This window comes from Centroberyx affinis, unplaced genomic scaffold (assembly GCF_046629955.1).
Source record: "Centroberyx affinis isolate AG114_WGS23_722 - 3 ecotype Tasmania unplaced genomic scaffold, CSIRO-AGI_Caff_v1 ptg004897l_1, whole genome shotgun sequence".
In the NCBI taxonomy this organism is placed as follows: domain Eukaryota; kingdom Metazoa; phylum Chordata; class Actinopteri; order Beryciformes; family Berycidae; genus Centroberyx; species Centroberyx affinis.
Window position 1 is genome coordinate 5,957 of NW_027282402.1, and position 22,651 is coordinate 28,607.

Sequence of the window (22,651 nt, forward strand, 5' to 3'; positions counted from 1 at the left end):
TCATTTCTGTCTTTGCTGCAACTTATTTGCTGCTGCAACAACTCATCAATAAAGATCAATACAGTTCCATCTAATCTGATCTTTTCTTTTCTTCACTCCACTCCGGACCCCCAGTGTGACACAACAAATTAACGAACGACAACTTAGGGTTCGAAAATCAACTCCAATGGATTCACTGGAGGTGTTGGCAGATTTGGGTTCCGTGAACGTTTGAGGCATGAACATGTGCCCAGAATGAAGATGTGGACTTTTCTTTTCCTCTGCCTGTGCTGTGGACGCCTGCAAAGGGTGCGCACTGCCGCCATAACCCCGACACCCTCCTCTGCACCGGTGGCACCCACTGAAGACGAGAGCACCCAGCTGGTGGTAAGGGCTTCCAGGGGGTCCCCAGCAAATTGATGTGAAGTGTTAAACATCACCGTTATTTCATTTACAAGAAGTTAACACAATTAGAGAATGTAGAAGAATGACTATTTTGATCATAGTTTCACTGTTATCTCTCGACAGATAGTCATGGGATTCTGGACAAAATCATATCTAACAACAAAAATATTCTCCAATTTGGGTCCGAGAGACAAAATCTCATCAAATGGGTGTCCGTGGTTTGAATGTGGACTAAGTTAGGGTCCTTGATATGAAAAAGGTTGAGAATCACTGCTCTAGCACACCAAGACCAAATTTCAGAATAAGATCAGATATTCAAATTCTAATATACAAGGCCACAATGCTGTATCATACAGTTTGTTTGATCCGCGTATCAGTGAGGTGGAGGCTCGAGTCACACGACTTGGACTCCAGTCACAATTTTAATTGCTTGAGACTTGACTTGATGCATGAAGAGAAGACTTGAGACTTGACTTGACTTGGGTTCTGGTGACTTGAGACTTGACTCTGACTTGTACTCTGATGACTTGAAAAGGTTTCTAAAGTCTTGACTTGAGATCTTGTGTTTGTGTAAATTACTTAGATTGAAAGTGATGAGATTTGTTCCAGCAGACGACTGAATTTAAATTCTGTTTTCTTTGTATTTGTATGGAATGATTGAATTTATTGAAGTTGAAACTGATTCTAGAAATCAAACTCATGATGCTCTTACCAAGTTTTTATCCTATGGATATTGCATTGAAAAGTCCTAGATATTTTGTTTTCTTTAAGATATTAAATTGATACTAGAGTCTTGATTTGTTCTACATTTAGACTTGAGACTTGACTTTAATGACAAGGACTTGGTGATCTACATTCAGACTTGGGACTTGAATTGAGACTTGTGCCTCAAGACTTGAGACTGACTTGGGACTTCAATCAGTATGTGCAAGAGGCAGCGGATTATGGTAAATAGTGGACTTGGACATTTTTTTTCCATCTCTGAGACGTAGAATTTTAATAACAAAATCAAACTTTTGAGTGTCTGTTTTTCACATCTACCTGTTTTGCATATGCTGAAGGATCAGAACCCATCTTTGGCCAAACAGATCTTGCATGGGTCGCATTCAGACTCAAGTTTGGTTGTAGGACTGAAAAAGTCGAAGAACCCTCTGTTCTAGATGATTCTCTGTCCCCCACACAGGATTGGTTGATGAGATACGGCTACCTCCCGCCCCCTGACCCCTCCACCGGACAGCTACAGGCCTGGACAGCTGTCACTCATGCTGTCAGGGCCATGCAGAGGTTCGCAGGCCTCAATGAGACTGGAGTTGTAGGTGAGGATGACGTTCTCTTTCTCTTTCTCAATCCATCTTTCTGCTCTCTCTCAAATGGAACTTTCCTCTTTATTTTTGCTGGCTGTCTTTTTCTTTGTCCTTGGCAGTGTTGGGCTTATTACTCAAAAACAGTAACACATTACTCATGACTTGTCACTCATTTCAAAAGTAATATGATTATTTATTACCCCCTGGTGGTGGTAATTCTTTACACTATACTCGTTATATGACTTCTGTTGTGCTACACATCCACATACATTTGCACACCTACATAAATGTGCTACAACTATGTGTATCACTTTTAAACTTCAGCATATCATTACCAAACCGACCCAAAAATCGCAAACCGAAAATCTTAGGGGCTTAAACGAGGAATTGCTGTTGTCTTGTTTTTTATGAATATGTGCATTATTGATGCATTTGTAATTTTTATGGAGGTTTTGCACATGACTGATCTTTATATTTACATACATACATTTTTATTGTTAGTGTGCAAACCTGTTGGTCACTAATCTGACTGTTGCAATCACAGAATGTGATATATTTAGTGTGTACATCTAGCAGTCACTTAGCTGGCAGTTGCAATCACAGAATGTGATATTTTTCCTGTTATTACTTATTAGATATCTTTTCTTGTTACTATTTTTCTTATGTACTGTATATGTATTTGCATTTTCTATGAAGGCTTTGCACATGATTGATCTACATACTGTATATACATACATGCATTTTTATTGTTAGCGTGTAAATCTATCGGTCACTTATCTGACTGTTACTATCACAATATATGAGATATTTGGTAAATCTATCGGTCACTTATTTGGCTGTCGTAATCACAGAATGTGATATATTTCCTCCTTTTATTATTAATTTTTTCTGATTACTATTTTTCTTACTAATATTTTTCAGACTAATATTTGTTTCTTGAGGATGGTTGTTCGTATTTATGTACATGCATTTGTAGGCTATTTGTTATGGAGATTCTGCACATGTTGAGGTTACAGATGTAGACCCACATACATGCTATTTTTATTGTTAGTGTGTAAATCAGTCGGTCACTATCTGGTTGTTGCAATCACATAATGTGATATATCTCCTCTGATGGCTTAAATTGTCTCAAATTTTGTTATTTTTATTTTGCCTCTTTTTTTATGATGCCTGTTTGGATGATTTGTATCAGCTGGTTGTAATCACCAGCAGGTTCCTGGCTGCTGTTTATTAGGGGTCACACCCACAATTGTCTCAGTAACGCTGAGGAAAGCCTGGGGCTGAAACGCATCCGTTTGTTTTGCTGCTGTGCATCATTAAAGAAGTGATACACACTTATCTGTGAGTGCTGATGACTTCATTTGCTATAATTATTTCTAAAACAAATGAGAGCATGGTGGAGACAATTAGTTTCTATCTCACACCAGTTGTTTTGTTAGTGCTAGTGTTTCTCCAAATTAAGACAGCATTTCCCATAAGCCCCGTCGCTTCCTGGCCCGAACTTTAATTATTATTATTGCAAACATAGCAATTTTTCTCTGATGCCGTTTATGGAGGTGCTTCACAAGATTTGACATATTGTTACTTGCAGTGGAAAGATGTTGTGTACCTGCAGACAATTTACAATTGAGAGCAATGTTCCTGTCAACCTTTCACACAGTGAAATCAATGTAGTGTGCATACCTGCAACTGGAGAAAGTACCTGTAATCCTTTCTGCCATTTTGCCTCTAGAGTAGTAGGGTTGGGCGATACTATACGTCCTCATCAGCCAATCGTCATCGCATATATCGATGATCTCTGTACATGCTGAGGGTCACATGGAGCCATTTTTGGAATGTTAGTGGAGCTCTGGACTAGCCGACTGTACACGGTGCAGGTGTGATACGTTGAATTGAAATGTAGCTTGTAAATATGCAAGGAATTGGCATCTGTCTGTTTGTTAGCAAGATATCTCAAAAAGTTACAAAGGATTTGGCTGAAATTTGGTGGCCCAGGAATTTGGTGGTGATCCGGAGGTGTGATTTATGCAATTAAGATGATTTTTGTTAGCTATAACTATTATGCTGCATTCATGTGCTGGTGGGATCCGGGGCTTCTAAGTTGGCCGCTGAACAGCATGGCATTCATGTTCTATTTAGTGTTACCACCCAACACTGATGTTTAGGCTGATCTTTGATGGCTCTGATGGTCTATACGCCACTCCTCTCCCTCTTCTCGCTCTTGTGCTCAGATGAGGAGACGATGGCTCTGATGAAAAGCCCACGCTGCTCCCTGCCTGACCAGGAGGAGTCATCCAGACCGCCGGTCGACCAGGAGGGAAGAAGCCTGAGGAGGAGGAGGAGGAGGAGGGCTGCCTCCATGTGGACCCGTAGGAACATCAACTGGAGGTTAGCTAAACTTCCCGCTGTGACCTGTGTAACGCTTATAAGTTCTATATAGGCCTACTAATTAAAATCGAAAAATGTATAAAAAGAAAATGTAGCCCTTTTATTTGCCCTGCAAATAAATGTTTTTCCCCATGGCGCAGCTGAGGGCATCACGAGGCAAATCCAGGTCAGGCAAGCAGTCAGTCAGTCATCGTGTATAAAAATTGATAGATCTCTAATGCGCCTGATGTGCGCATCACGCCATGTTTGTCATTCAAAGATGCACAGATCAGCAGACCAGCAGCAGCAAAAGTGAAACTTAACATTCCACAATTTGCTCCAAACTCACCTGTGTTAGTAACGGGATTAGTAGACAGTAACACGTCTTCTGCTGCCCTACGAACTTTAACGGTAGGTAACGTTATTACCTTTTGGTATTTAAGTAACGTTAGTGGAATTAGGTAATTTAACTGTGTCGCAGTGCTTCAGTGCATAGAATTGAACACACGCGCCATGGATCTGTACAGAATCTGTGCTTGTTTAGTTTAGGGATATTCAGGTTTACGTTGGCTGTTAGCTAAAAAAGCAAAACAAAAGATGGAGGGAGAGACGCAGACTTTCAGCAGCTGGAAGTATTCCCATTATTTAAAATTTATCTCAGTCAAGGATGCAAAGACCATTATCGTCCGTTGTAAACTTTGTGCGGCAGCAAAACGCTTTCCACAGCGAAAACCACAACATCCAATTTATCAAAGCATCCAATAATAAACACAGCAATGTGAAACTCAGGGAAGAACAAGGAGCCTCTACTGCCAACGAAACGCAAAGTAGTGGAACGAGGAATGGAATTAATTACTGCTCCTGTTGGGTAATTAGTAAAGTAATGTGATTACTTTTTAAATGAGTAGTAAGTAAAGAGTAACTGATTACATTTTCAGAGTAACATCAATGTCCAACAATGGGGTTATTTGTGTGAAAAAAAAATTGAAATTGAAATACTGGTCTCAGATGTTTTGCACAAGAAGTTAGGCAGGATTCCCACTGACCAATAAGAGCCAAGTCCTGCCCCTGGATCCATCACGCCTCCCTTTGCTTCAAGTCTTCTGGGACTTGACAAGGTCTCTCTCTCTCTCTCTCTCTCTCAGGTTGCATTCATACCCCTCCTCTTCCCATCTGTCCCGGGAGACGATTCGCTCACTGGTCTTCTACGCCTTACGAGTGTGGGCGGAGCCAACTCCCCTGGAGTTCCATGAGGTTGGTCTATCTGTCTGATGCTGCATTCATGTCATATGGTAAAGATGATGTTTCCTACTAGAAAAATACTGTTCTCTCAGCTTTCAGATGGTAAATACTACTAGAAAATACTGTTCACTCAGCTTTCAGATGGTAAATACTACTAGAAAATATTGTTCTCTCAGCTTTCAGATGGTAAATACTACTAGAAAATACTGTTCACTCAGCTTTCAGATGGTAAATACTACTAGAAAATACTGTTCTCTCAGCTTTCAGATGGTAAATACTACTAGAAAATACAGTTCACCTCAGCTTTCAGATGGTAAATACTACTAGAAAATACAGTTCACCTCAGCTTTCAGATGGTAAATACTACTAAAATATACAGTTCACCTCAGCTTTCAGATGGTAAATACTACTAGAAAATACTGTTCACCTCAGCTTTCAAGATGGTAAATGCTCCTTGGGAACTCAAGGTTTGGCAGTGGACCCTGATTTTTTTTTTTACGATTTCCTGAATTGTGACAGCTGGATTTTTGTTTTGTGGTTGACATTACAATGTTTAGTTTGCTGTAAGACATAAACTCAAATGTATCCTTTCTAAGTTCATGTGTGAAAAAGCTGATCAGGAGCAACCAAAATCTACAGAAAAGTACAATCATCTTGACGACACTTCAAACACTTCCAAGTTTCTTAACTTTTAACTATCAAGTCATTCAGACAGTTATTCCCGTATGACATGAATGCGGCATTACTCTCTCGGTTTGTCTGTCTCTGTCTCAACTCACTCATTTACTTTCCTGTTGGCCTCCGTCTCCAGGTGGGTGGTCCGGAGACAGCTGACCTGCAGGTAGATTTCCTCAACGGTTACCACGGCGATGGCTATCCCTTCGATGGGGCGGGCGGCGCGGTGGGGCACGCCTTCTTCCCATCGGACCCCTCCCGGGCCGGGGGAGTTCACCTGGACGCAGAGGAGGAGTGGGCCTTCAGACAGCCAGGTGGAACTTTGTTAAGAGCACTGCTATACAATTCTTCTTCCTCTTCATCCTCTTCTTCTTCTGTGTTCAAGTTGAGTCAGTCCATCTGCTGAGGACGGAGTCTACCAGACAATTCTAATAAAGCCTTTTAAATTAATTATGAGGTATATTTCAGGTAAACATAGAGGCCACAAATTCACATAATTAATTTAACAGCTTTATTCATGTGGCAATAACATCAGGCAATAAAATTAACAACTTATGTGGGTCCAGTCAAAAACCATAATTCATTCTTATGGTGCTACAACCTACAAACATATATGTACATATTATTGTTGCTGAATATTATTGCACAGTATTTGAGTAAGCTATCAATGAATGACCATGCTGCCACTGTAATAGAGACTGGGTAAGCATGTATGCCCTCTACTGGACAGCTGAGTGTACTGCATGAGTCAGAAGGCTTGAGCAATATCCTGACTTAATATAACTTACATTTTTATTATCATTGAAACGATCATACACTGAGATCTGGGATAAAATGAAAGAAATATTTTTTTTCTTTTCATTTTTTTTTTTTTTTAAATGAGCAAAAGCTGCATGTCAATTTGATGCTCAGAGCCTTTACTCAGCTGGTCTGTCAATTGCTGCCGACAGGGTTCCCACACTTATTGTACAATGAAATTCCAAAACTTTTCTGTAGTTTTTCCGTAAATCCATGCAATTTTCATGACTGTGCTACGGTGGTGTAATGTAAAGCAACCTATATCTATGCTATGACATTTAAAATTTGTTTTGTTTGAGACTCACAGCAATATCATTGCAGACCAGTTGCATTTTCACCTTCTCATTTTTCCAATTTACTCCTGTAAATTTTATTTTCAAGTTTACAAAGGTGATACGCTTAGTATCATAATTTAAAATTTCATGACCTCTACAAAAGTTTCATATTATACAATTTTCCATAACCTTTCCAGGATTTTCATGACCGTGGGAAGCCTGTGCTGAGTACTCCATGTATTCTTATCTTTATCTTTTTGGAAGCTGTGAATGTGATGAGTAGGCACATCCTGTTAGCTAAGTTGTAGGGATGGGACCATATATCGAAATTCAATATATATCGCAAGGCAAAATAAAAAGTGACAATATGTATTGCAGGGGCAGAGAAATTAATTGTGATATTAGCTCCATGTTATTCTGCTGTAGTAATCACATATGAGATGGCTTGACCATCAAAATTTCACAAGCTCTCCATCCAAATGATATTATTTGCACTTTGTAATGAGATTTTTGAATTGTTGTTTAAATGTAGCAAGCCGGTGCTAGAAAGACTTAGCTCAGATATAAACTGAATTCTGCACAGTCAGACTTTGTTGTCATTGAACTTTCATTTATTACATAATAATAATAATAATAATAATAATAATAATAATAATAATCTTTATTTATAGAGCACTTTTCAAAATCCATGTTACAAAGTGCTTCACAAAGGCAGCAAAATAAAACAAACAAGTCATAAAATCATCAGGTTTTAAAAGAAAACAGATACAAACAATTTGGTGTATGAAAACCAATACAGTGTAGGAAAAGATAAGAATAGGAAAAGAAAAACATTTTTCAAAGGAAATAAAAGACAGTTCAAAGGAAATTAAAACCCAAGTAAAATCAGGAATCAGGATCAAGATCACACTGTATTGTGGTTGTATCGATTTGTGAATCCCATATCTCGTATGAAATTGTATCGTGGGATAAGCATATCGTCCCATCCCTACTAAGTTGTCTTCTAGCTACCAACTAGCTTTTCTTTGAATTCCTCGGCCAAATCAGGATGCGCCTCCTCATCACACTCACAGCTTCCAAAAGGTGAAAGATAAGAATCAATTGATCTCAGACTCTGTGGGGTTTTCACCACCCCTCTCTCTCCTCCCTCTCCCACCACCCCACCCCCCCCAGCCTCTGAGGGCACGGACCTGTTCACGGTGCTGGTCCATGAGTTTGGCCACGCCCTGGGGCTGGCCCACTCCTCGGGCCGCCACTCTGTGATGAGGCCATACTACCAGGGCCCGCCGGGGACCCCCTCCACTACCGCCTGGGACCCCAAGACCTGGAGCACATCACCCAGCTCTACGGTAGGGCCATCTAAGTTATGACATTGACTTAAAAAAACAACAATAATTTCACTCGATATTGTGATTGTGAGATAAGTTATGATACATGTGGATTGGAATAAGGGTGTTGTAAAAGTTTACCTGTATGTGTCCAAAAAAATATTCGTATCAAAGTGTTTATACATATGTGTGTGTGTAGGAAAGAGAAACCAGCTGCTGGCCACGGACGCCCCTCGTCTCGCCCCAGAGCCTCAGTTGCGCCACAGAGGCCGCGACCATTACCACAGATATGGGTACGATTGGCAAGTTAGGGTGAAACTTTACTGAGTTGTTGCAGGAGCAAATACAGCAAAGTAAATGAAAACTACCTTAGTGCTAGTTTCAAGTTTGTCACCTGTTTTGTCTGTGAAGCCGACCGATATAACAGCTTAAAGTGTCAAATCCAAGTATATCAATTGTACAAAAAAAAAAAGGAAATGACTGGTTGCTCTATATTGTCAAACTAGGATCAAAAATGTGTTGGGTGCTCTTGGAAAATGGGGAAAAGAGTGCTACAAACAAAAGGACAATCCAGCATCCAGTCTTCTTTTCTTAAAGCCCTTCTTGTTTTTTTAAAGCCCTGAAGAAGACCTACAGTGGTCGAAACATGTATTTGGAGTGCCTGGATTGTCCTTTAGTTTGTATATCAATTGTACATTTAAAACGGCCTAGAAATGATTTGAAGGTGCTTTCAGGTTGGGTCCACTTGGCTAGTTTGTTTCAAAACAGCGAACGCTTACCTCCTTGTCTCGGTTTCTTTTTATCAAGTGTGAAATCACAACCTGGTCCGAAACAAACAAGGCAAAACAAACCTAGAACTACTACAAAACTGATTACAACCGAGATGCGTTTCGTTTCACATCGGTCTGAAAGCAATCGCTCTGAGACCAGCGCCAGATAAATACCAGAAATGTAAACACAGCGTATTTTGTTGTCTGTTACCATAGTTACCCCCTTTGCCTGTCATGTCATGAATGAAATTGAAATGAAAAAGGATATTGCTTGACAGCTGTCAGTGTGAAAAAACGGGACAGGGTTCGTTTTGTACCCGTGGCTTCGGAACAGAAACAGAACAGATTTTCAAAAGGACCCAGTCAGAAAGCGTCCTTAGTCTCAGAGGGGGTGAATCTTTAAGTGCATGGCATCCACATTAAACCCTCCACCCCAAAAAAGCATTAACAAACTCTCTGTCTCTCTTGCGCACACACACACACAATAGCTCCCCTTGAATGTCTCACAGTTATTTCAAGCCTAGTCGCCACTACAAGTGTCTTGCTTAAAAACAGGAAGACCTCTAACGCAAATACAATTTGTGGGAGCAAGATATGCAATTCTAGAGTGCCATTGTATTGTAGTCAGCAAAGCTCCAGTCAATACTGTCAATACTAGCCAAGTAGGCAAGGCAACAATTAGCCAACCTCTCCTCATAGCAGACATAATTCCTGTACAACTTAAATATTACAAATTAATTATTATAAGACATGAATATATTTTATCAACATTATGCTATTTAACTAAAAAAAAACGGTTGTTAAAACAAACAAGATTGTTTACAGCTCTGGGATATGCATGAGACAGTATTAATATTTCAATTTTGTTTTTTTTGTTAAATTTTTCCTTCAAGTTCCATTGCTGATTAATTATTTAATTGTCTTATACTGAATCAAGGCTTACATTGCCTTCCCCGTCCGTCTTTACCCCACAGCCCCTCCATAGATCGCTGTACCACCAGTTTTGATGCCGTGGCCAAGATCAGAGGAGAGACTTTCTTCTTCAAAGGTCAGAATACAAACTAAACTGGCTAATTTGGCAGGTCTTCATCAACTAGCAAACTGGAAATTTCATAAAATGATTAACTTGTTTAGGACTCAAAAATCAGGACCAACGAGATTCTTGGTAAGAAATACAACTGTGTTAATCAACTGTTTTTATTTTTGATGCATATGGTTTGATCACTCTTTGGTTTTCACAGTTGCTAATTGTCATATCGTTTTGATGTGCATGCTCAAATATAATATTTGAGGGCAAAAGGGCACTCCCATGTCAGTTCTAAAGTCAGGTATTACTGTAAACTGGACAGTTCTTTTTACAGCCAGCAACATCAATATATCATTGTCAAATTAACAGTGCTACCTTGGTGTAATTACCATAAACAAATGAGACCATGATGGAGACAATTGGTAGCCTCTGTCTCACTATCTCTATCTCTGTCTCTCACTATTATTAAACCCATACAATGACCACAGGAAACTAAAGGAACTAAACTAAGGGTGAATAATTAGGCAATGATAAGTACACATAAGTACAAACACACGAGAGGTAGATCTACGGTTGAATTGTTGTGATGAATGAACAGCAATGTGGAAATATGATTATATGAGCATACAGGTATGATAGACCAATAATCAAGAAGTACAGGATCTGAGCAATGGAAGACATAAACCACCTGTCAGATAGGCAATGAAGGGACAACAGCGTAACTACCTGAGAACATTGACTTATAAAAAATACTGAATAATGTGATTCACAAAAATAGAGCCCTATATTTCAATGCATTCCATTGCAAAAATAACGGATATCATTGTAGCTACTCCTGAAATTAATTACTTTCCACTGGTGGTGTTAAGGGCTTTTCCTGGTTTAATCTGCATATGTTGCATCCACCTCAGGTTTGTCAAAGCCAATGATCTCCCAGGAACCAATTGATGATTTTATGTTCTCATCACTTAACAGGGAAGTTGACCAATAAGAAAATCTGTCTGGTATGAAGACATTACTTAAGAACCACCCTTTCTGTCATGCATTCTCTTAAATCTGATGCTGTGTGTTGTGCCATGTCTTATGTTGGCTTTAAAATGAAAAAACACTTTGTGATTCTAAATCTATAAATTTGCTGTACCTTCCTCGCTCACCCATCCGTTTACTTTTCTTCCATTCCCTCTCTTCCCTCGCTCCTCCCTCCAGGTCTGACTATGTGGCGAGTCAGTGGGGGGGGTTTGGTGTCGGGTCGGGGCGCTTCGGTCAGGAGACTGTGGGTCGGTCTTCCTCCTGACCTGCCTCGTCTTCAGGCTGTGCTGGAAAGACAGTCGGACCACGCAATCATCTTCATCAGCAGTACGTTGGCACTTCTTCCTCCAGATGGTCCCTGTTTAGTGATATAATGCAGATTTGAAATTGTTGGTGTGATGTTACTTTGTGTTGACACAGTGTATTCCAAATGGGCATTTGGAAGGTTTATTGTCCAGAGAGACTTAATTAATGAATCAACAAATGAATTAATCCTTTAATTAATCAATCAATCAATCAATTAGACAGTCAGTCAGACAGTCAGTCAGTCAGGTCAAAAGTATGTGCTTTTATGCTTTTTTTTTTATTATGCTTTACATATAAACAATGAAAGAAGAACACAGTAACCTAGTGCAAACCTGCCATAAAAATATACATATCAGATAGAGAAAATATACATATACATACATTCCATAGAGAAAATATACATAGCCCCATATCACATAGAGCAAATATACATAAACACATTGAATAGAAAAATATACATTATACACACATCATATAGAGAAAATATGCATATACACACATCACATAGATAAAATATACATATACACAGATTACATAGGGTTGGGCGATATTTTTATATTCATATATATATATTTTTTTATACCATGATATAAACTCCACATATACTTTTATCAATATAGATGCCTAATTCCTCCTATATCATCTCCTGCCATTAGGTGGCGACATCTGGCTGTGGTAATATGGTCAGAAACCTGTTGGGTTCTAATACATCCATGTGCCTGAGCATATACTACCATGCCCCACTCTCATATCTTGTGTAGTAGGTACAATCTATCAATTACTGGATGACAGGCACAATGTATTCAAATGAAAACAATGATGTTGTGATTCAAAGAGTTTTATTTTGAATGTTCTTCAAAGCAATATATCGGTCTAATGTCAGACTATGCTTCATAAAATTCATCAAGTCCAACACTTAATTATTAGCCTAAGCTACACGCTGTTATTGTGGCAATGAAGGATCATTCACAATGTGCTTAAAAACTTCCATTAAATTTGTTTTAGTACGTCAAGTCAGCCAAAACTAGCTTGGATGAAACAAGATAAGTCTAAACATGCCCAAAAATAACTGGGCTCCGGGCGACTAGGCCAAACCAAAACTGATTAAACTGATACTTTTTCCGCTGTGCTGAATACCTACTAAGAGGTAGTGCTTGTTGAACATATATATATAAGTACATAAGTATTTTTGTGCAACTCTAACATCAATGGAAATTGTTTTGTATTTGATGTATTCACATCCTTTGCTAAACGTCCTTTGCTGCTTTTCGTGGAAAGATTGCATACAACCTGGTCCAGTTCAGCTAGCTTTTGTCTTGAAGCCAAAGAACTGCCAAACAGCTGCAGTAGCATTTTTCTTTTTAATTTCCATACATTTTTATTATTGGAAGTTTTTCTTTGAAAAAAAACCAAAACAAAAAAAAACAGCACCACAGACTATCAATCAAAATGCAGGAAAGCACACAAAAGTTAGTATCCTGAGGGGAGAATTAAGGTGTGATTACTATTAGTGGTGCTGCTATATCCAAGACTTAATAAATAGTAATAAATAATAAGAATATGATACCTTGAACATTTTCTAATATCCCGTTATGAGGTAATATAGGGATACAGACCAACCATAAGTACAGCCCAACCCTAAGATCACATAGAGAAAATATGTAAGTATTACATAGATAACCCCCCCTCCCAGAACACACACACACACACACACATACACAGAGATGAGGTGTAGTCAAAGGCTTTAGAGAAGACAAAAGTTGTAAGCCTGCTTTTTAAAGAGGTTAGAGTGGTGGCAAACCTCAGGCTCCTAATTGTTGGAATAGCCTGTAGGAGGACCTAACACCAGTTCCTATCATACAAGCAAACAGCAGAACAGCAGGGAACAGTAAATAACAGCCAGTAGTTTCAGTGAAGCAAACACAGGGAGTCGAGTTGATCTGGTCGCCTTAACTTAAACTTCTTGTATTTTGTTCGCAGAGGAGTAACTGATTTTTTACGTTGCACATACAGTATCCGGGTCCTGTTCATTAAAGAGATTATACGATTATGTGCTATATAACTTGGTCTTGAGAAAGAGTCACAAAGGTAAAGCTGCGGCTTTAGTCATTGTAAGAACTGTAGTTACTATCGTTTTAGCTAAACTTATAGTGAAACCTGCCAAGTGCTGTGATCTACAATTGATAAAGCTACTACTTCCTAGCTACCGTTTGGGCAAGTTGCTAGTAAGATAACTTGCAACCCTAGTTCTATGCAACCAAACAGAGACACAAGAAAAGAGTGCAAAATTAAGTTCATGCGTATACTAAGAGCCAATCTCAGAACCCATCGTCTATCGGTCTGACGACGATTAGACTCTGGGGCGACGGCCAATATTTTGGGGTTTCCGGTGTAGCCAGCGGACATCCGGGCCAAGACTTCCTCTTCCGTGCGCCGGTCATTGTTTACAGTCCGATTAGCAACTTGAGACGCAACGAGTCGAACGTTTCTCCACACAATACACAAACATCGACATTTCGGCTAATCTCTATAAACAGATGTCTGCATATGAGACGTCGTCTCTCAACTCCGACTCCATTCTCGCGTCTCAAGTTGCTAATCGGACTGTAAACAATGACCGGCGCACGGAAGAGGAAGTCTTGGCCCGGATGTCCGCTGGCTACACCGGAAACCCCGAAATATTGGCCGTCGCCCCCAGAGTCTAATCGTCATCAGACTGATAGACGATGGGTTCTGAGATTGCCTAAGAGCTGAATTGTTCCCGTTTTGTACCTCAGCGACACAGGTCAAGACATTTTCCCAAGCAATCTCAACAGGCATTCACCTGCTCATGGTACATTAGGAACCAGTGTAACAGCTAAACGCAGCTTCACCAGCTTTTCATGAATGTTGAGTGAACCAACCAACCGACCCGACTCACCAATCCAGCCCCTGTCTTGCTGTAGGTTCCCAGTTTTGGCTGTTCAGGGACCTCTCCCTCCAGGAAGGCTACCCTCGACCCCTCTCTGACCTCAGGATGGGGATGAGCTTGGTGGGAGCAGGCGATGAGGAGGCGGCAGGGAGGTGGGGCCTGGTCTGGGACCCAGAGGAGGGCCCTGTATTGGGGGAGATGGGAGAGGTGGAGGAGGCGCAGCAGCAGGGTGACACCTGGACTCACCTCCTCCGAGAAGGAGTCAACGGCATCACCACGGACGAGGATGGTGAGGAAGTGCAGTAGTGTGTACTCTGTGTGTGGACTTGTGTTGTGGTTTGGGTGTGCGAGTTCTTTTACTTCTATTTTCCTATTTTCCTTATGGGGACTTGAATTGTCCTTACAAAGATAGACAGATGAGAACAATCTTGCAAAGTGAGGACATTTTGCCGGTTCTACAAGGGGCTAGTTTACGATTAGGACTTGAGTTTGGGGTTAAAATTAAAGTTAGGATTAGGTTTAGGTTAGGGTACGGATTATGGTTAGTTCAGGTTTAGAACTTGGGTTTAAAATTGGTTTAGGTTTAGGATTTGGGTTTAGGGTTAAGATTAGAATTAGGATTAGTTAGGGTTAGGTACCGTAGATTAAGGTAAGGGAATAAACATAGTCAATGAATGGTCCTCATAAGTACATTTATACAAACATTTGTGTGTGAGTGTGTTAGAGAGAGGGAGAGAGTGTGTGAGAGAGAGAGAGAGAGAGAGAGTGAAAGAGAGAGACTATGAGTGAGAATGGGAACAACTGAGCAATTAGTAAACCCTGGCCCTCCCTCCCCCCTCTCTAGGCTCCGTCTATCTCTTCAAAGGCGACTCCTATTGGAAGTTCCTCTTTCCAGGCTCGTCCCCGGAGGATGGCTACCCCCGATCCTCGGCCGCCGATTGGCTGGACTGCCCCGTCTCCTCCTCATCCTCGCCCGTCGCGGACGACCTCTCCCTGTCTCTCTCTCCGCCCACAGGAAGACAGGAGCTCCGAGAGAGATGGAGGGGGGAAAGAGGGGAACCAGGAGGAACGAGGAAGGACCATGGGAAGGACAGACATGGAAACAGAGACAAACAGAATGACAGAGGACCGCACATCTGGCCACAGTGCACTTGCCACAATGGAGCACCAGGGGGCAGGACAAAATCCTTCATTGTTGCCTTGCTGCTGGGTACTTGGACACTGATGAAGGTTTTTATGTAAAAATCCAGCTGTATTATCAGCCTAAATCAGGAAGTGGAGATGCTGTAGATTCACCCCATTTGCCCAAATTAAATTCTGGTGTTGGGTATGGGCACTGATGGGAAATCTCCACACAGGATGTGACCAATCGAAACTGAGATTGAAATCCAGCAAGCACTCAGTTTAAAAAAAAAAAGCTGCGTACTGTTTCATTGGTCATTTCACAGGCCATCCTTCACTTCCCCTCGGCACTTGCTAATACGTAGCACCATACATGTTGGGGGTCCGAGGGGGAGCAGAATATTTGAAATGGAATGCACTTGCCCTTAAAGGAATAGTTCACCCAAAAATGAAAATACTGTCATCATCTACTCCCCAGGAAACACAGGTGAAATTTGTTAGTCCATATAACACACAGGGAGGTTGCCAGCACAACTTGGTAGCAGCCTTCTCCAAAACAACTGAAGTCAATGGGGACCTGTTCTTTAGAGTTCCAAAAAGATATGGACAAACTTCACCTGTGTTTCAACTGGCATGAGGGTGAGTAGATGATGACAGAATTTTCATTTTTGGGTGAACTTTTCCTTTAAGCAGGCCTAATACTTGATAATAATAAAAAATTACACAGAACAACAGAGTAGTATTGCTGATTGTCTTAAAAGCAGGATCTGTTGTTGAATCTGTTCACCGTAGCTCATTCAAATGAATGGGAAGTAAAAATCTGAATGCTACAAACTCGTCCAGCTGCATCCAATCTTGGTGATTAGTTTATATTCTGGTTTTCATGGTGGTCAAGTGCCAAATAACCCCCATGTTAAAACTAAGTGGAATATTGCTTTAAGATGGCAGCAGGGATTCCCCCAAGGGGAAGCGCTGAGGGGAACGACGAGGACAGGTTAAAACCACTCATGAAATCTTCACCACCACCAAGAAGAAGACATTTAGTTGAGATGTCAAAGGATTTCTGAGTAATAAAATCCTAAAAATTAAAACAGTTACCTCTCATTTCATTTTACCTAATGCTAAAGTTGTATACTTCAAGTTCCTCATTTTTCTGATTTAGGCGACATGATTGGTGCTAAGCAGTCATTGCTGTGGTGGTTTTTCTTTGTATTATTTTGTCTCCATCTTTGGTGCTAAGCTCTCATTGCTGTATTTTGTTTTGTTTGTCTCCATCTTTGGAGACACTGCACTTCCCAGAGATCACCTGTCAATCAAACAGTGTGTCCAGTACTGTCACGTCTTTTTCCTCGGATTTTCTGTTCATGAAGTTTGAGTTTCTGTAGGTGGCGCTCTTTTCTTTGACTGTTCAGCCACGGTGGCTATCAATTCAATCATAAGCTATCACTGCTCATGCTAACTACCCAGTTCTTTTCAACCTAGGCCTTTTTGCCAGTGTTGTTAGATTTTGAACACAATCGTCACAATGGCAAAAAGTAGGAAAATAAAGCCCAGGTTCAAATAACGGGAATTGTCCGTTAAACACTAGAAAGGCCAAGCCACAGTCACTTGATGGCATTTGGAATTTTTGAATTGAAACATGTTAGCTTTCAAAATGACTTTCCCTATGCCCACTTTCTGTACAAACCAGTGTCTAAAATTGTGTAAGGAAATAGTGGTTAGAATTATATTTACCCCTTTCAGGTGACAGCTTATTGGCTTTTTGTTAGACCCACAAAATCTATTGGCCTTTCTGGTGTTAAGGATGGGCCTCATTAGCCTATGTGTTCTTCATGAGCTTTCTCCTGGCCCGTTTCTCAAGACCCTTTGGAAGTGTTCAGACTGTGAAAGTTTTGAAAGTTTAAAGCAATTTTGCACTTTGGTATAACTGTTGTTTTGGGTGTACAAATCCCTGGGTGAGTTCTTGAACTCTCAGCCACAAATATTGGCACTTACAGTCCATCATTTTATGAATTGTTAACGTGATACTTTGTCCAGCTAGTTTGACACATTTACTGTTCATACAGTTATGTTGAGGTTAGCATACTGGAAAATGAAGCTGTACCGAGTTCCACTGTTATAAGAAGGGCTTTTGGTATATGATGGATCAGTCGGGCCCAAGATTTTGAACTAGTGCTGATAGGGAATTATTTGTAACTTCTGGCTGTAAGATTGGTTGTAAGATTAAAAAAATGGTTGCATTATGGATTGGTCATAATCACTGAGTAGGGACAGTCACATTCAAGTGTATCACTGGCCACTGTGTTCTTCTGAAGCATACAGACAAAACATAGTGAGAAAATGTCTTCAATAAATCACAGTGTATACAAAGGCAGCAGTAGAGAGGCGGGACCATATTAAACTTATGGAATTGTTCTCTGAGGAATCTGTATCTTCCTTTAACGTCCTCAGCCAAAATGAGATATCAACCAGCCAATGTCATCCATCTCCGATATGATGGAAGTTCCTCCCTTTTTTGTAAACCAGCTTCAATGGTGGTAGTCTGTAAAACATGACATGAAACCTTCCTCAACCAGCTTTAAAGAAATAGTTCCATCCAAAAATGAAAATATTGTAATTTACTACTCACCGTCATGTCAATTGAAACATTGGTGAAGTTTGTATGTCAGTATAATAGCACACAGCGAGTGTGCGCTGCTCTGTAGCAGCCTTCTCCAAAACAACTGGAGTGAATGGAGACCGTTTCTTTAGAGTTCCGACAACGGCAAAAAATGACCATAAAATTACCCCAAACAGTATAATCCAAGCCAAATGATTGCACTGTGGGTCCAAAAGTCCAATACACACCTCATTATCTCCTCGATTTTCCACACTCCTTTTACAAACTCCTTTTACAGTCATAAATACAACATGTATTCAAGTACGTTTTAGTCAGAAATAGTTTTGTAATTGATATTTTATTAAGTTTATTGCCTAAAAGTTGTTATGCGGACATCTAAAAGTTAAACAAAGACTTAGAATGTCACATCGTAGCATCTTGGGTATCATGTAAAATTTCCATCCAGTATTTCCAACAGCATTTGAAGGCAGCATCTGCTTGCTACTGTTGGCTTCAGAAAACTTGGATTATACTGTTTGGTATATTTTTATGGTCGGTTTTTACCCATTTTTGGAACTCTTAAGAAGCGGTCTCCATTCACTCCAGTTGTTATGCTATGGAGCAGCGCTAGCAAACTCATTGTGTGTTCTGTTGACATACGAACTTCACCAGTGTTTCAACTGACATGAACGTGAGTAGTAAATGACAAAATTTTCATTTTTGGGTGAATTATTCCTTTAAGGAGCTGCTAACCCACCTAAAAGAATTATATTAGTATGACTTTCAAAGGAGAGTTTTAGTGTCCCATGATGGTCTAAATGCTGTTTCAGAGGCTTTTCCACCCTGACAAGAATAAAATTGTGGGGGAATTATTTCAATTCTTTTAACTTTTTTGGCATGAAAATGGTCAAATTTAAAGATACTGAAAATCAGCACAAAATATTGCAGCCTCAATCCAAAAATATCTGTATTGTAATCAGCCTTCAAAAACACATATTGATCAAACCCTCGTTCAAAGCCTCTTTCATCTCATGCATTTCAACAGGATTGCAGTACACTGGTCCAACAGCATAGTGCTGAAACGTAGAATACATGATTAACTCATTTATAATAACTTAATGTCCAACTCCTTGATAAGGTCCCTGTACCCTATTAACACATTTACACTTCTAACAGAGAACTCCTTTACTCCAGACATTTGTACTATACATCCATCCATACGTTTGATTTTTGATTTTTTTGTATCCCACAGCACCTTGTATAGCTAAATTTGTTTTTATAATTGTGTATTGTTGGTTGCTTTTGTTTGTTTGTTTTACTAAATAGAAATGCAAGAAAGCATCTGCATTGGTTGTTTAATAAAAACATGTTAAATCATGGTGCCATAGTTGCTGATATTTATGTTTTGCTGTCAAATGTAGCATAAGTGTCATTCATGAAATTTTTAAGTTCATTTCAATCCCTCTTTTCACTTTAATAAGCAACATCCTATTTCATGCAATTTATTGCCCTGTAGATCCTCTACATGGGCTGAGGAGCGAGTGGAGCACCATGGACAGTGGAAAAAAAGGGGAGCTAAGTGGTGACAAATATTATCACTCCCAGCTGCTTCTGGTTTGGAGATGAAACACATCTGTCTCACATTATTAACCCTAACCCTAACCCTAGTTAATACAGTCCACTATAGACACTCTTAAATCTCCTTTTGACGAGGAGTTCCCGCCTCTCCCTCTTCCTGCTTGTCCTCCTTCTGGTTTCAGTGGTTCTGTTAAGAATAGCAGCCCACTAGCTGATCTCCCCACATTGAGGGTTACAGCTCTTTTAGAGGAGCCCCAAGTAGTGATGGCCACAATGGTTTCAGCAGCCAGTACCGATTTGAACCTCCCAGCCCAGGCTACTCTGACAACCAGGGTGGATTAAAAAATTGTGGCTGTCACGCCAGCCATAGACATTGCCCCCTTAGAACAGGGCTTGGTCCGGATCCGGACCGAACTACAAATCAATCCGGACCCGACCTTGTGTCATGTGTCATGGGCCATATGTACTCAACAGCATACTTATCTGGCAGAGCGGGAACAGACGGCGTTTGAAAAGTGCCCGATTCGTCCCCTACTCTACTTGAGATATCTGGACGACATCTTTGGTCTGTGGGATAAATCGGAAGCAGAATTTGAACAATTTATTACGATTCACCACCATCCGAGAATTAAACTCAAAGAAAACCTTCAAAGACAGCAGGCTGAGTTCCTGGACAGTATGGTCTTTTTCAAAGAGCCTGAGGGGGCTAGGAAAAGGTTAGCCACAAAGGTATACTTCAAGGAAACAGACAGACATGCTTTATTGCACAAACACAGTTATCATCCGAAGCATACATTTAAGGGTATCATCAAATCACAACTAATTTGATTCCGTCGTATCTGTTCCCACCGTCACCATGTGGAGGAGGCCGCGAGTGTCTTGTTTGCCGCCCTCAGGCCCAGAGGTTACACTAAGCTGTTCCTTCGGTCTATTAAGAGTGCAGTCCAATGCTCATTTTCTAGTAGTGAAGGGGACCAGGGGAGCAGAATATAGAACAACAGCTTATCCCATTTGTAGTCAATTATTTTCAGGATCTGAAGCCTTTAATCCAAATTAGAGTCAGTCAATAGATGTTGGACTTCATCACATTTAGATATTATACGCCGAATGTTCAAATGTCCACCTAGGATGCCTTTTGGTTTGGGTCTATTCTCCCATGTAATATTGGTGTGGTTTACTGTCCGGAATACTCTAAAATCCCTTTGTTTTACTGCTGCCCATGAGTCAGTCAGAGACCCATTAGTTATACATGTTGCCTCTGCAGTCAGTAGGTTGATTAGACTCACCAGCTGTCTGGTCACTCTGTGGGCCCACAAATGAGGTTCCACATCACTGTCCGTCAAACCACAACATCCTGCCCAGCTTCAAACAATCCCATCAGGGTCCCATTTCACATACATGGTTTAGACAATCCAGCATAATTGGACGCGTGCCGGATCGAATTATCTAATCAATTGAGCTCAGGCTTTGTCCGTTTTATGAACATGGATTAGGATTTGATTGGTCAATCATGCATTAAATCATCTCGGATAACTGCACCCACTCTGCTACAAAGGGGAGATGAATCGCATGCCAAAAACAGGATCACACTCTCATATGGACACGGGGTGAGGCGAGGATACCTTTGCAGGATGGTGTAACACTTTTTTTTTTTAATTCTCATAACATAACCTTTATATTGCTTTTATTTTGTTTTGTGGTTTCAGATTACCAAAAACAATATTAACCAACAAATCCAACACTGAGCAGCTAAATTGAGGGAGGAAGCCTGGCAGAGGATAGAAATGCAGAAGAAGAGCATTAGTCACTAAAGAGTGTGGCTAATTTAATTCTGCTAAATTTTAAAGTGGTTGTAAGCCCATAATATTTAGACTCTTGTGCTTTCTAATAATGTAACCAAACTGAAATATAAGTTTATATAAGTATATTAGGTAACGCTTTATTTTACAGCCCGCTAATTACAGTGTAACTAGTTTGTAATTATGGGGTAATAATAAAATAACAATAACTTTCATTAACTTTTTACCCTCTGTCAGCTTATATAGCCTTACAAGGCTTCTTAACAGTTAGATTAGTTGATAACACCTCTGATGAGTAAAAGTATTTGTCATGATTTCTTGCGCCACACTGTGTAGCCTAGGTGGAGATTAGAGATGGATAATGGTGAAGTGGTATCCAACACCTGTCTTCAAGAGTAGAGAAAGAAAAGAGAGTTAAAGAGAGAGGGTAGTAAGATAGCATTAGAATACATATAATCATTAGCATACAGAAGAGCAGCCAGCAGATAATGTATGCAGCAGTATAACATCGTTTTCAATTATCAAAGCAACTGCAGACATTAAATACCTTCCCCATTAAGTTTTTTCATAATTTTTTCTAGAATTTGGGATGTCTTTTAAAGACATCCCAAACTTAATTTGACATAAAAGAGGAAATTAGTTTTAAAAATAGGACTTTATCTTCCAAAATAGGGTTTAATTGGCCATAACAATCCAAGATACGTAAAGATACTTCAACCCAAAAATTAGTGGAGTGAATACAAGGATATGAGTCCATGAGAAATGGATCCTATTTCCACCTTAAAAAAGGAGCATCATGTTGACATGTCTGGTGTCTCAACGGTAAGATCTATGTAGAAGTTTAACATGAACTTTTTTAATTTGTTTGGTACCAAAACTATTATATTCAGATATCATTATATTATATTCTGATATCAGGGAAAATATTTTCCATACATAAATTGACTTAAGAAACTGATTCCTAATGTGATTTATTATTTCAGAAACGGTCAGAGAGATCTCTCACGCTAATTGAGAGCTTGGGTAGTTGTCCTGAAAAACACCCACATAATGAAGGAGTGCTTACACATGTGTGTTGCATAAATTTGTTGTAGCTAAAAAAAAGTCACCTCTGTCATTAAGAAGATCTAGGATAAA

At 40.0% G+C, this 22,651-nt stretch overlaps 1 protein-coding gene across 1 annotated transcript; it reads left to right on the forward strand.

The window, feature by feature from the left end:
* Positions 1-234: 234 nt before the first annotated feature.
* On the forward strand, positions 235-15,658 carry mmp17b (matrix metallopeptidase 17b). The gene is given in 12 exon segments (XM_071545380.1): positions 235-366; positions 1,568-1,700; positions 3,920-4,076; positions 5,201-5,309; positions 6,109-6,286; positions 8,219-8,329; positions 8,332-8,394; positions 8,573-8,666; positions 10,118-10,191; positions 11,377-11,526; positions 14,451-14,705; positions 15,261-15,658. Coding segments are annotated over 12 exon segments (1,854 nt in total).
* Positions 15,659-22,651: the final 6,993 nt, after the last annotated feature.